Genomic DNA, 15,642 nt, shown 5'->3' on the forward strand with positions numbered 1-15,642 from the left:
CATAAATATAATCTTATGTTTTCGTTTGAAATTATATTAATCAATATAGTAAGAAAAACACAATATTTGCAAAATTAATTACTTTTTTATTTATTCGCATTATTACATTATATACAAAGTACATATGTGTTTAGAAAGTCTTGTGTCAAAATTTAATAAAGTAAAAGAACTATTTAATTATAAATGCTTAAAAATTTTTAATTTGTTCGTTGAAAAAAATCTGAAATTTTTCTTTGTCCAGATTTTTTAGTTGGTGATTCATTTTTATTTGGAACTATAGAGTTTTCACCTAAAGTTTGAATTAATTTGTATGTATTATGTGTATCTGTAGAAGTCTTCATTGATTGATGACTTTCATCTTTGGTTGAATCACTGCAACCACTATCCGAATATTGTGAAATAAGATCTTGTTTTGTATCTAATAATTCTAAACCTGATAATCGGCATTCTTGAATCGTTTTAGTCTGTGTTGTATCCTCTGAAACTTTCCATAAAGACTGCTTTCTTTTTTTCTCTATGCTATCTCTATCATAAATTTGTCCTTCTTTTTTCTTTATATTATCTTTACTTTGAATCTGTTCTTTTTCCACAATTCTTTTAGTGTCTATATATTCTTCTTTTAAAATCTCCGTTTTTCTTTTACTATTAATATCTTCATCAATATTAGTTAACCAACCTTGTATTTTTTCTTCTTCCATTTCAGGATATTTTTTGGTATCTAACTGAAAAGATCTTTTTTCTCCATTGTTAATGCTTTTACTTTTTTTCAAAATTTCTTTTGTTATAGAGATTTTTGTATGAATATTTGTATTTAAATGTGTAAATGATTTTACTTTACTACGATTATACAAAAAACGATAAAAATCTAAGTTTCCTGTTGAAGCAAATTCTTGATACTGCACCAACAATGAAAAAATATGAGCTAAAACATATAATATAATGAATTTTTGCATATATTTTAAAAATATTTTAAATAATATATTTAAAAAATATTTGGATATAAATTACTACCTATATTTATTTCATGTTTTACGAAGTGCATATACATTTCAGCAATAGCATCTCGTAAATTTGTATCCCCAAAAGTAAAATAAACCATTGATCGACCTGCTACAGCTGCAGCCATTAATTGTAATAAAACTTTCAGTTTTGGATTTCCACGAAATGCACCACATCCCCAGTTTCCAGTTGCAACAGCAGGAAGATTGTTCTTGTTACCTTCACAACCAACAAATCCTACATATGCCTATAAAAAAAAAATAAAAATTATTAAAATTTACATAATTAATCAACTATTATTTATAATGTATTAATTAATTTTAAACCTTATTAAGTTCTCTTGTTATATTATTTATGTTGAATTGCGATTGCGTATGTGTAAAATAAAGAGCATCTATTGCAACAATAGATGTTAATCGTCTTCCACTACTATCTTTAGGTGTTTCGTCAACATAATCTCCAACCCATTTAAAAGTGTTACTATAACCTTTATATTTACTATATCTTTCAATACCACTAACAATTAATGCTTCAGTATCATCTAATTCTTCCGTAACAAGCATTGTCACCATTAATTCAGGACAAATAACAAATCTTATTTCTTCTTGTACACATCCTAACCCAAGAACACCACCACCTACATATCTAAAAGTATTTTATATTTTTATAAATGTATTTTGATAAATATTAATTTAATTAAATATTGAAAATTATAAATATACTTGTTAGCAAAATCCACTTGCAAAAATCCAGTTCCTTCTGTTTCTATTGTTCCTTTACTTGTAATATGTAAAGGTAGCAATTTCTGTACTTGTTCATCCCATTTTGGACAATCGGATTTAGGAATATATCGTCGTTGAATTGTTACTACACCTTCTGGGGCTGCTCTATGGGAAAATTATAATAAATAATGTATTGGTTCTCTACATATGTATCATTAAATAAATATTAACGTACCCACCTTTAGATGTTACTCTGCGAAAATAATGAAATATACATTTCATTTTTTCCATTACAGATTCACACTTATTCCATTTTCCTTCTTTATATGCTGAAAATAACCTATATAAATTGTATATTAATATATTAAATGAATTCTCTTAATTATTTATAATTATTTTTGCATTATTTTATTGTATTATTTATACAATGTCAATTTTTAATATTCAATTTTAATTTGGTTAAAAATTGCATAACAAAATACCTATTGAAATTGATGTATGGGTATTTTCCATATTCAGACTGTGGATTAGTTGAATTACGTCTTGGAAATGTACAAAAAAATGCATTAGCTAGTAAAGAGGCAATTTGTAACTGGCTAAGACTTATTGCACCATTAGTGTGGCGTTTTAAAAGAGGCACTGAACCTGTTACCAAAACAGGAAGTTGCAAAGCAAGCTGAACCATTTTTGGCATTAATACTTCAAAGAAAATATTTGCTTCTTCTTCATCAAGTACCTTTAGTTTAGAATTATTGTATAATGAAAATATCTAAAAATACATTGAAAGAAAATATAAAGAATTTTTTAAGATGTTACCTCAGAAAAAAAATGATGAAGTGCAGTAAAATCCCAACGTTGTGCATATATATGATTATAAGAAAGTATTGCATTTTCTAGTTGATGGGTTGAAATAAAATTTTGAAGTAAAGATTCCTGTATTATTTCCCATCTGTTTCGACAACGCTTAGTTCCATTCTATAATAAAATATAAATTTAATATCAATTAATTATTATTTAATTAAATATCAATTATTATATTATTTAATAATTTTGACTTATTTATAAATTTCATATATATTATCACTTATTTACCTCATCTATTGGATATACACTATGTTTTGAATGTGGCATTCTAACATAATCCTGACACCATTTTTCTACTTGATATGTAGGATATGGTTTTGGTGTTCCACGTGCTGGTAATGGTAACTATTTTAAGATAAATTATTTAAAGATAAATTCATTTTTAAAATAAATTCATATATATTAATGAAAATTATTTATTGAATTTAATATTCACCGATATTAATACTATATGAGATGAAGATGGACAAATAGGTGGTAATTCTTGACAATCATATATACCTAAACCTTTATGTATTTCATCCATGTTCACACCTTTCCATTCAGGTACATCATCCACAGGTTCTGGTTCAGTAACATCAACTAACATTGAACTTGCTTTATGAAATAGAAATAAATAGTTAATTAAAACATATACATATAATACATATATAGTATACACTCAATTTTAATTTTCCCGAATTTCAAATTTTCAAAGTTAAATGTTTAATTAATGTCTTACAATCATCAGAATTTACAGGATTATTTGTCATATTATCTACATCGTTGAAGATATCTGGAGAGAGCGTTTCCTCATCAAGCGACAATCCGGGATCCGACATAATTCTTTAACTAAGAGAATTACAAATAAACTATAATAATAATAAAATATAACAATAAATAATACAATGAAATGAAAATTCTTACGTACAAAAATAAAACAATGTGTAAAAACTATATAATGCATCTCAAAAATAAAATAATCTTGAAGTGACAATAAATTATCACAATAATGAAAAATTTTTCAATAATTCTTTAAAATATCGTTTCAAATATGTATAATTATTAAAACCAATATTACGCGTATATTGCTTTGGCGCCACAATTCTTCGTGATGATAAACGTATTGCGGGAAAATTAGACATAACGGTACATAAAAAGAAAATTTTATTTAATAATATTAAATAATATTTTTATAAATTATATTAAAAGTTACATTTGCACTTTACATCTGAATATTCTTTACACTTCTATATAATAGTACGCAACATTTCGTAAGTACTGAAATTGCATGAAACACAAATTACTATGAATAAGATATTGGAATAAATCGAATGTACCGTTTAGGGGAAATTCAATTAATAGGGGAAAAATATTTCAAAATATTTTTTTTAATGATTAAAATAATTATTTATATAAAATACAAAATTGTTTATTTTTATTGTACTCTATAATATGCAAATGTAGAAGTTATTGGAATAGCTTGTATATTATAGGAACAATTTGTTAGTTAATTTATTATACTATATATATATATATACTATGTGTATATAAATAAATTTTAATAAAATATGATATAAATAATACAATAAAAAAATATAAATAAATAAGATATTAAAATTCATATACATAGTTATTTTATTAATAAGATTTAAGAACATTTTATTGATCATAGAAAATTCTACTTCTTATAGAGTAAATTTTCTTAGTAACTGTTGATCATTAGATATTACTTTTTTGTCTTTTATCTATGTATCTATGCATATGTAATGTAAATACAAAAAAAAATAAATAAAAAGTATTACTCTTTAATATCTCATATTATATTACATTTTTACATATCTTTTCTTTCATACATTATATGAAAATATATTGTAAAAATAAAGTTTCTATTTTTTAAAATTTAATAAAATAAGTATTTTCTCATGTTATAAATTGTTTTTTTTTTATCTTTTTTTTTTATCTTAATTTAATTTAATCTTAAAATTTATTTGCAATTTGAAAATTATTAGAAATTATTTATAGAAAACATATCTTTGTTAAAATAAAGATTGAAATTTTATAATTTTAGATTGCATATTAAATAAAAGATATAACTATTAATGTAACTAATGCAATCGTTTCATAATGTGATTTATAATTGAAAAATAAATATTTATCATATATTTCAATTATTTTTTTAAATAATTATGCATTTGATATTATCGACATTTTTTTTTTTTTAAATTGTTGATACGTCAAACTTAAAAATAACATAAATCAACAACAGGCAATTCAAAATGTATAATATATTTAAAAAATGCTTATAATATAAGAAAATGATAATTATGCATATTATGCATATACCCTTTAACCTATCATAACAAATTTCATTGATCCATTAAAATCATACTATTTATCATATTATTTATCATACAGAAAAATGTTTTATTTACGTGCACAATAAATTATCTACTATTTAAGTGAAATACATAACATAGATAACTTACATAGATAAGTTATATGATAATTATTATTAAGCGAATATATGTAAGTTATTTTAGAATATTTAAAATATTAACAAAAATCGGATTATATATAACATTTTAGTATTAATTATAAAAAAAGATTAAAAAACAATTTGTTACTAAATTTGATAAAAAAATTTAATCAATTTTTTAAAAAATATTGAATATCAAAATAATTTTAATTAATAATATCAATTATTTTTTTCATATTTTCTATAATGAATTATTATAACGAATTGTCACGTGTATATATATATATATATTTCGTAAATATGAATTTCTTGATATTGTAATAATTTTTTTGGTCTAAAATTAATTATACATAAAATTATAATTTATATTATTAATGAATAATATTAATTTAATATGAATGAATTTTGAATATAAGTGAGTCTGATTAAATAACTTATATTGAAATATACAACAAAGAAAAATTAAGAATTGTACATGTTACTTGTTATGAATGTTTATCTAAATGAATGTTTAAATTCTATTATCTCTAATCAGCTTGATAGTTAATATAAATCCAGTAAGGGTATCGCAAATAATAAAAAAAATAAAGGAAAGACAATTGTAAAGAGAAGTTTGATATTGGCGCTTGGCCTGCGCTTAGCTAAAATCAATGACTCTACCCGGCGAATGTGTCAGTGCGACTTCACCAACGACGCGTCGAAGCTGTCTCGTCTTCCTCGACTTCGGCTTTTTCTTTCTTTTCCTTCGAAATTCGTGTTATCTTATGATGAGAATCATGTAAGATTAGAGATCGATATGCCGAGTCAAGAAGATATGGACCTTTGTACCGATAAGGTACTGTCCAAGGGAAGAATACTTCAAGAATTAACCAAAGCTGTCAAATTGGTGAGTGCTGTCTATTTCAATGTAGAAAAGACGTATCAAGGCCATACGTCGTCTGTATATATATATATATATATATGTACTTTCCTTTCTCGAATTTTGATATATATCGAACTATTGACGTTCTACTCTCCTATGAAATTCTTCTTAAATGACTGAGATAGATTTTCATTCCTTTTTCCTCGCAGATAAAAACGACTTTCTTAAAATATTTAACCATGACGAAACAGCTGAAACTGAAGTGACATGCACTTACATGCTCGGTTGTGCGTCAAATATTTAACACTTAAATGAGTTTTATTATCTTTATTGTTTTTGAACGCGCGAACCTGTGTTGAAGAAGTACATGTGCTCCTCTCGTCATCACGATTTCCCGTTTCTCACTTGCAACTTACTCAACATCTTGTTCCACGTCGTGACTCCTCCACTGACGTACGTGCCTTTACCTCTTTGTTCGTATAATTGTCAGTCAATTATATTAATTCATTATTATTCTGTGAGATCCTTGGGGGGATCGATGAATCTTGAAATTGTCATCTTATGAATTATTTCATATTTTCACAAAACAATAAAATTTCAACACTTTAGTTTTGATTATTCGTTATTGTTGATATCGTAATTATTGGACGTTTAATATTTTATCTTTTTACTTAATATTCATAATAATAATAATTATTAACAAATATAAATATGTTATATTTCTCTATGAGAAATAATTATTAAAATATCTAATTATTTTTTAGACTAAATATCTTTATCTAAAAAATAATTTTTCATATATTGACAAAAATTTACAATATAAATATAACATATTTAATTAAATTTGTATATTAGAATTATTAATATTGAAAATTACTCAATAAAATTACATTAATTTTTTATAACTTAATAAACATGATATTTTTATTTGTATTTATTAGGTTTATGCTCAAAGTTTATATGGCACAGTAGTCTTAGATGGTGATTCTTGGTTGGTCTACTGGTTAGATAGAGCTTTACGCCATGGATTACGCATAGAAAGACATGGATATTGGGGCACAGCTCGTGAACTTAGTCATCAAGATACTGTTGTTGTAATTCATGCTCTCCAGAGTGTGTTAACTTCCATTGGAAAAGGTAAAAATATTTAACATTATAAATTTTAATATTTATTAAAAAAAAATTATAATGCATCTTTATATTTTTTAGGCAGGGCATGGCTTTATCATACTCTTAGTGAAGGCAGCTTTGAAAGTTATTTAGCTTGCTTATTACGAGATACAAAAACATTAAAAAAACAATATTTTCCACATGCACTTGTTCGAGATGCAGATAAAACTAATCAATTAGTTAATCTTCTTGCTGGTTTAGAAAATGTGTCTTTCACATTGCAACTGGTATGTAGAATTATTATATGAAATATTAATAAAATTTTATCAATATTTATTATAATATTATTTTTCTACTAAATGTTAATATTTAATAGAAAAAAACTAAATATTAATATTTCATATATTTTATATTAATATTTATATTTTGCATTTTACATTTTATACACACACATAAAATATAAAAATGATTATATTAATTTGTATAATTATCAGTATTTTACAGAAATATATTTTATAATTTTTATTTTCTCAATTGATATCAATGTGTATCACTTCATAGTTACAATTATCTCAATAATAAATTATGTTTGATATTTAAAAACAAATTTGTTTTTGTGAATTTAAGAATAATAAATTATCATATGAATCTATTTTTTTTATTATTATATATACAGTCTCTTGTTTATGAAAAATTTTTTGCATAAAAATTTAGAGATATATTTACCAAACAATTATTTGTAATATGCAAAAATATAAGGTATTATTCAAAATATAATATATAATATTAATTTTATTTATTGTATTAATTTTTATATTAATACAAAAATAAAAGATAATAAAAATATATGATATTAAATAATCAAATAAAAGAGATCAAAAATTAAATTATTTAAATTAGAGTATTGATATATATATTTTAGGAATTCATATAAAAAGCAGAATATAAATCTGCTTTTTATAAAATCATATATATATATATATATACATACATACATATATATATATATATATATATATACATATATTTATATATATACATATATAAATATATAGTTTCATGTAGTTACAATGCTTGTTTCATTTTGAATTTTGAAAGTTGTTCAGAAATACTAAGAAAGACATTGATGAAACATATGCTTAGCCATAAAATTGTTAGAATTATTCTTAAAAATTATATTTTTATAGAATTATTAATTATATTTAATTTTATTTATTAAAACTTACAAACCATTAATTTTAAGCTATCTTATTATTTCATAATAAAATAAATTTTAATTATTTTATAGGATGTCACATATCTGGATATTTGTAATTACATGCCTCAAAGACCTATGAGTGTAAATCCTTCTGGAACTATATTATCATTACATCTCAGATCATCCAGTGTTTCTTCAAGTCTGGCTTCTCCAGGTGATAGTGGAGTTGCTTTTGATAGTGACATGGATCTTGCTAATGAAACAGATGCTAGTAGTTATAAAGAGGTATACTTTTAAATTAATATTTTCTTAAAATAAGGAAATATTAAATTATATTTATTTTTTCATATTTTTAGGAAGATTTTCATGTAGAAGAAATTCCGAGATATCGAAATAATAGATATAAAACAATAATGAATAACTGTATAGAAGACAATAAAAATTTCAGTTCCAGTGATTCTAGTGAAGATGGAAAAACACCTACTCAATCACCTGGAATAGTTACCAAATTTCAAACAACCATAATGACAAAAAGCGATATAGCAAATCAAAACTTAACCAGAAAACTTGATGATAATGAGCTTAACTGTTCTAGTTTGGATACTTTAAAAGATTATGATTTTTACAGTAAGAGCTTAGATGAGTCAAAGTTAGATAAATTAAGTAGTAAAAATGATAATGGAGTTAAAGACTTAAATAAAAGAACTACATATTATAGCGATGGTGGTTACAGCTTTAAAAGAAATATTGATCCTCGAAATTCATATGTAATCAATAATGATACAAATCTTTTAGAACTTAGTATGACTATTTCAGATTGTGAAAATATAGAACCTCCATATGGTATCTTGAATACTATCAATATGATTGATGCTAGTATTTTATCATCTTCTAGCTCAGAAGCTATAGTACAACGTAGACAACGTAAAAAAAAACGTGGAGAAAGTAAAAAACGTGTTAGTTTTCATGAAGATATCTTAAAAACTATGAAATTGGATGATGATGAAAATTATGCGGATTTTTCTATGAGTTTTCTAAAACCTAATTCAATTCAGAAAAAAGATACACAAAAAGGAAGATATAGTTGGTGTGCTCATGGAGATTCTCCTTATATTCAAAAGAATGTTAATTCCAGAAATGTACATTCAGATTATTATTCCTATTCTTCATCATCAAGTACATTTGATAGCGATTGTGAAAAAAAAGGATCGCCAAAGATTTGCGAACAATTACCATGTCAGAACAATTGTAAATGTGCTTGTGGATTATCACTTTTAGAACGAGGTGCTCCAGAAGGTCAAGAAGATCCTGGAAAAGCACTTAGACCGAAAATGGAAATTGAATTAAAAGAAAATGAAGCACAAGAAGCATATATTGTTGAAAAAGAATATGGAAATATCATAGAAGATCCTCCAACAAAAGTTCAAATGCCTTGTCCATCTAATTCGAAAAAATATACTAATTCTGGTGATTGGTCAGATATTGATAGTACTACTACATCAGATGTAGAGGAACGTAGAAACAGTAGACATTTAGCTTCACCATCAAAGAAACGTAATATTACATCAATATTAACGGGAGAAAATAGCAACAAATTATTAACTCCATCTTTAAGACAAGCTCCATCTAAAACATCATTATTGAGTAGATTTTTAAAATCTATTACCGAGAGAAAATTTGAAGTTAAAAGAAGTAAAAAGTCACAAAAAACGAATCCTTTATATATCACAGGTATTAAAACAACTTACGATTCTTTTAAAGAATTCAATGATAATTTGGATCGAGAAATACAAGAAAACGTAGCAGCGGAAAAACAAGAATTTAGTGGAGAAAAAATTAGCTTAAAATTAAGAGAATTATTTAAGAAACATATTTATAGAGATAAAACAGAAGAGTTATATAAAGTATATAAAGTTAGAAGTTCATATATGACAAATGGAGAAAGTAAACCGATGATCGCTTTATTAACTGATAAAACATTATATTTAACAGGTTCAAAAGTAGATCATACTTATAGTAATCAATTCGTTATTCCTTATAACGAATTGGATGTTATAATGGTAGGTTTTGCTCACGATAAAAAATATTATATTATAATAAATAATATTATATTTATAAAATTTTAAAAATTTTAAAAATATATATTTTTTAGATTGGACCAAATGCACAAACAATATTATTATCTAATGCAGATTATGAGATGCAATATTTATTTTCTACGGGAAGTTCCCAAACTACTTCAGAATTAATTTCTCATTTAGAAATGGCTATAAGGAGATCTCCGATAAAACCGAGGCTTCCAGCTGTTAAAGTATTAAGTTATGAAGATATGCATATATTAAGGCAATCACTTCTTTGTGATACTGCTGTTCATTCTGTATGTATATATTTTTGTATTAAAACACTGAAAAGAGTTAATTTTTTTATAAATTAATGGAATTTATATTTTAGGATGAAAAGATTGAACATTACAATCTTATTTATATAGAAGATGAACATATGTCACCACCTAGCACGCCATGTGGTCCAACAAAAGAAGGTGATCTTATGTATAGACCACATACATATCAACAACTTCATCCTAATGCTCCAACTAATCCATGGGAAGCTGGATACTTTGTTCTTAAAGGTGGAGTTGTTTATATGTTTACGGATGCAAGTCAACGATTACCAAAAAGAGCTATTCCATTGAAAGGTGGTCTTTGTCAAGGATGTCGAAGAATTCCCAATTCTCATCGTCCTCACACATTCGAAATACTCTTAAAACCGAATAAGGCCTTTCAATTTGCCGCTCCAGATGAATATGTTGCATCAGAATGGTTACAAAGTTTCGTTCAAAGCGCCTCTGGATTGTTCGATATTTCAGAAAAAAGAGAACCATTGCCATGTAGCCTTATTACAACTACTAAACATTTAGTAGCTATGAAAGAAGTATTTCCTGGCAAACAACGTGGACAAACGCTTTCTTGTGCTTCTGTAGAAGACCTCACAGCTTTCAGAGTACCATTAACACAACAATCTTGGTGTATATTGGTATGTAATCAAAATTATAAGTATTTATACTATTGTATAATTTTTTTTATATAATATTTTCAGGAGTTTGCATGTCGAGAAGTACATGAAAGTAGTGGTGATTGGGTCATATATTTTACAAATTATACAGAATTATGTACCTTTAGAGAAATTCTAGAAACATTGTGGGCTGATGCAAGTTTGGTACGAATTTTTTTATTTTTAATTATTATACAAAATTATTAATAAAAAATAAAATAAAAAATATTTTTGATTATATATAATTTGTATATAATTTTTAAAAATTTGTATTTTTTCAGGGTGAATTTCCTATGATGACGCTTCCGCCAGAAGATAAGCTTCATCGACGTTGCTCAGATGCCAGTAAAGAGTTAGAACTTGCATGGCAATATTTATTACCTTCAATAATTGATTAAATAATAAGAACGATAGACAATAGTTATCGTATCATTCTATTCAGGAATAGAAATTGATAAAATATAAATATTTGATGAATTCATACAACACAAATATTACAATAATCGATAAAATCGAATATTATATTATAAACAAATAATCACACAAAATCAACACTCTGTTCCTTGATACAAGAGTGATAAAACATAAAAGATTATATAACTAAAAATATAAATATTTAGTAACACATAATGTCAATGTGCTAATTTAATAAAATGGTGCAATATCTTTTTAATAGTATAAACTATAGTATTTATCATTGATAACAGCACACAGGACTGTAATATATATAATGATGAATGCATCAAAAATCACTGTGTCAGTTAACATGAATGTCTATATAATCATATTTAATCTGCATTTGAAAATGCACTATAGATACCAAATGATAGATTTAATAAAATAACATTAAGGCTTAATGCAGCTTCTGTAATGAATGAACATTCTATAAATTGCTTTTAAAGTAAGTGTATGACATATAATTAACATTCCTACTAATAATAATAATATTGATAATAATGATAATAACACCTTTCTAATTTTATTTTTTATATTTTTTGTTTATAATACATATATGTGTATATATATATATATATATATATATATATATATATGTGTGTGTGTGTGTGAGTGTGTATATATATATATGTAAGTATATATTTTAATGATTTAAAAATTTTGTTTTTGTTAAAATTTTGTTTTTGTTAAAATTTTGTTTATATTCTTAACTTTTTAAAAATGAATTATTGAATATATTGCCATATTCAAGGTGCTTTTATTCATTAACTCAATATTTATAATTAATATTTTAATATTGATAATTAATATTTTATTTTGCTATTATAGTTATTATAGTTATATTTTGCGCAATTATTAAATTAAACATTAAGAAAAATTAAAATGGCATATTTTTTTTAAATATCAATGATGGCTCTTAATAAGAGAAATAATTTTACATGCCAAAGAAGTTTCTTTTCATTCGAAAATCAATTATATGTTATGATTTAACGAATAAATTCATATATTTTTATTTTAATGTCACATCTTATACTTTTCTATTATTAAGGACTATGTGAATCGATACAATCTGTAAATCATTGTGAATAAAATTCTAATTCTATATACATCGTTTCATGTAGTCAATTCATGTAATTAATTCATTTCATGTACAATTGTGATAAAGCATTCATAAGACTTAATAATGTATGCAATTTTAATATAAAATTTGCGCATATTATATAATAAAAATTCGAATATAATTAATATATATTATTTTCTATTGTTTAAAGAAAAAAAATGTTATAAATTTTACGTGTTTTAAGCATGTTTCTTAAATGTTACATGGAATTTTTGCACAATGCCAATATTACTATTTATCTTTAAAGTCACAAACAAAAATAATAAATAGAAATAAAATTGTAATAAAATAAAAATAAAAACTTATCTCATTCTTTTTTCTTATAATAAAAATATAATAAAATTTGAATTTAAATTGTATCTTAAACAAGAAAGAGTGAAAAAGAATAGTAATATCTTAAACTTTTTACATTATTTTTATTATAATAAATTCTTCTATATAATTATAACTTGTTTATACATTTATATAGCAGTTATTTTAACTAAATGCAATTTATGGCGAATGAATGTATGTGTGTGTGTGTGTGCGCGCGCGCGCGTGTACATTCACAAATATTTAATTAATCACTATATTCAATGACTACATAATTTTACATCAATTTATGTTAACAATTCTCTATTTTCTAAATTATTTTTTTTTTAATTTTTTAAATACTAAAATACAATTATATAATATTAGAAAAATTAAACATTGTTATAAGATTATACAGTCAACAATTGTGATAATGAAATTATTAATTAAATAATTCTGATAAAGATACAAATAAAAATAATGCAATATTTAATGATCTGAAAATTATTAAATTATTTATAATATATATTGAAATATTTGTTAATATTTGTTAATAAAAATATAATATGAATTTAATTTTTTAATATTATATAATGATATAAAGTATTTTAATATTGTCAAACTTAAAATATTTTGTTTATATAATAAAATTTGCTTATATAATTTTATAATATATTTAAAATGCTAGGAATATTATATAACAAAAGAAATATATTTAATCATGTATATAATGTCCATCTGCTTTTCTACTTCGTTTTATTTTTTCTATATTTGCCAATGGATATTGTTCTTTTACAGCTTCTATATCAAGATTGGGGAAAATTCTAATCAAACTAGCTACCTGGTTATTTTGGCGACTAAAAAAATTAATAATATGGATTAATCTTAAAGAGATCCATTAAAAAATTATTTTAAAAAATATTTTATAAATATAAAACGATACAAACTTTCGTAATTTACGTTTTTCATTCCAAAGTTTTTCTCTGTACAGTCGTAAAAATTTACGAACTGCATATCCACCATATCCAAATTGATGTTTCTTATGCCATGTAGAATTCATATATTTTGGTATAGAATATTGACGCAAACGATAAAGAGAACGTATACCTATATAGAAAATTCAAAATATAGTTTATTTATTTGCAATTTTTTATGTATTTTATAACATATATTAAATGTACAAAATATTTTACCAAGAACATTATATTTGAGTTCTGCAGGTCGTTCTCCAGTTGTTCCAATCTCAAGCATATGATATGCTCTGTTCCGTTCACGTACTACAGATTCTAAATTAGACATACTATCTTCAACTTTATCAATTCTTTCAGGATTTGGAAAATATTTCCATTCTTGCTTATAAACTTCTTCCATAGTTAAAAGCATATTGCGTTCTTTTAATAATACAAACCTTAAAATTTTTAATTCAATTCTTATTAATATGATTTATATATTATATTTTATAATACTTATATCTTACCATAATTTATGAAGTTCTTCATTACTTTTTAATCTTAGTTCATCTTTTCGCCATGAACGTCCTATACGTATTTTATCCTTTTCCCAATTTTTTGGATCATCAAAAAATTCCATCAAATCATTATTTTTAAATGTAGTATGAATGAATGCACATTGAAAAGTAGGCATCCTATATTAGATTTTTGTATTAATCTTATATTAATTATATTATCAAATATTATGTATAGAATATAATTATAAAATATAGATTCATAAAAATTATTAATTAAAATATAAAGTATTATTAAATAAAAAATTTTAAATAAATATTTGTTATATTTGTTATATCTTCATATTTATAATAAATAATAAAAAAATCATTCAGAATTTATAACCTCTTATTGAATTTAAAATAATTTTATAAATGAAATATATAAAATAAATCATAAAAACCTTGGAATAAATATCGGAATAGAAATTGAATTAACATTTTGTGATAAAGTTAAATTTGTAAATAATTTTGTCACATTATTTACACCTTTGGAAACTTGCATAGCTTTTGTGAAAGCCGCCATTTTACTAGTAGAAATTACGATATCAAATAACTTTCGATAAGATTTTGCAAAATATCGATATAGCAAAAAATTAAAATAGTATCGATATAATATATAATATAGTAAATATTTATTATAAATTATAATTATCAATAAATTATTGATAAACATATATTAAAAATTAAAAAATTATATTTCGTTCAATATTATTCAAAGTATTAAAAGAAATGGAAAAATAATGAAACGGATGAAATATTAAAAAATATGAAAATACTTAAATTTTATAAGTGTATGAAAAATCATAATTATAATTTTTTTTCAAAATCATAAATATAATTTTATTATACATAAAGAAATATATATGAAATTATATGAAATTAAAATATATTTATTGTAATAATTATAATATTTATTATCACAAACTATCAGTTAGATCTTATAATAATGTAAGAAAAATTAATGATTTTCATAAACTAATTTTATTTTAAAAAAATCATGCTAT

General features: G+C 23.3%; 3 protein-coding genes across 9 annotated transcripts; 1 reads left to right on the forward strand and 2 right to left on the reverse strand.

Moving 5' to 3' along the window:
- Positions 1-65: 65 nt before the first annotated feature.
- LOC108000489 (poly(ADP-ribose) glycohydrolase) lies at positions 66-6,358 on the reverse strand. Of its 6 annotated transcripts, none has more exons than XM_017060850.3 (11): positions 6,256-6,358; positions 3,307-3,416; positions 3,022-3,182; positions 2,814-2,930; positions 2,538-2,696; positions 2,204-2,457; positions 1,957-2,061; positions 1,722-1,886; positions 1,326-1,644; positions 1,012-1,246; positions 66-922 (listed from the first exon to the last, which is right to left on the reverse strand). In XM_017060850.3, exons 2-11 carry the CDS (start codon positions 3,404-3,406, stop codon positions 198-200), a joined length of 2,340 nt encoding a protein of 779 aa, XP_016916339.1. In that variant the 5' UTR covers positions 3,407-3,416; positions 6,256-6,358; the 3' UTR covers positions 66-197. The 6 variants fall into 6 exon arrangements, with proteins under 6 accessions (XP_016916339.1, XP_061942427.1, XP_016916341.1 ...); XM_062086443.1 differs by lacking the exon at positions 6,256-6,358 and adding an exon at positions 3,646-3,882 and having other exon boundaries at positions 1,722-1,881; positions 1,961-2,061; XM_017060852.3 differs by lacking the exon at positions 6,256-6,358 and adding an exon at positions 3,646-3,882.
- Positions 5,504-11,946, forward strand: LOC108002680 (pleckstrin homology domain-containing family M member 2). 2 transcript variants are annotated; one of them, XM_062086439.1, is made up of 9 exons: positions 5,504-5,929; positions 6,847-7,042; positions 7,115-7,302; positions 8,304-8,498; positions 8,570-10,273; positions 10,366-10,590; positions 10,665-11,246; positions 11,310-11,429; positions 11,546-11,946. In XM_062086439.1, the coding sequence occupies exons 1-9, from the start codon at positions 5,711-5,713 to the stop codon at positions 11,660-11,662; spliced, it is 3,546 nt and encodes a 1,181-aa protein (XP_061942423.1). In that variant the 5' UTR covers positions 5,504-5,710; the 3' UTR covers positions 11,663-11,946. The 2 variants fall into 2 exon arrangements, with proteins under 2 accessions (XP_061942423.1, XP_061942424.1); XM_062086440.1 differs by lacking the exon at positions 5,504-5,929 and adding an exon at positions 6,268-6,358.
- A 1,290-nt stretch (positions 11,947-13,236) lies between these two features.
- LOC108002679 (large ribosomal subunit protein uL29m) lies at positions 13,237-15,217 on the reverse strand. The gene is made up of 5 exons (XM_017064493.3): positions 15,040-15,217; positions 14,609-14,776; positions 14,325-14,539; positions 14,079-14,238; positions 13,237-13,988 (listed from the first exon to the last, which is right to left on the reverse strand). The coding sequence occupies exons 1-5, from the start codon at positions 15,159-15,161 to the stop codon at positions 13,847-13,849; spliced, it is 807 nt and encodes a 268-aa protein (XP_016919982.1). The 5' UTR covers positions 15,162-15,217; the 3' UTR covers positions 13,237-13,846.
- Between the last annotated feature and the right edge of the window lie 425 nt (positions 15,218-15,642).

This window comes from Apis cerana, linkage group LG16, assembly GCF_029169275.1.
Source record: "Apis cerana isolate GH-2021 linkage group LG16, AcerK_1.0, whole genome shotgun sequence".
Lineage (NCBI taxonomy): Eukaryota > Metazoa > Arthropoda > Insecta > Hymenoptera > Apidae > Apis > Apis cerana.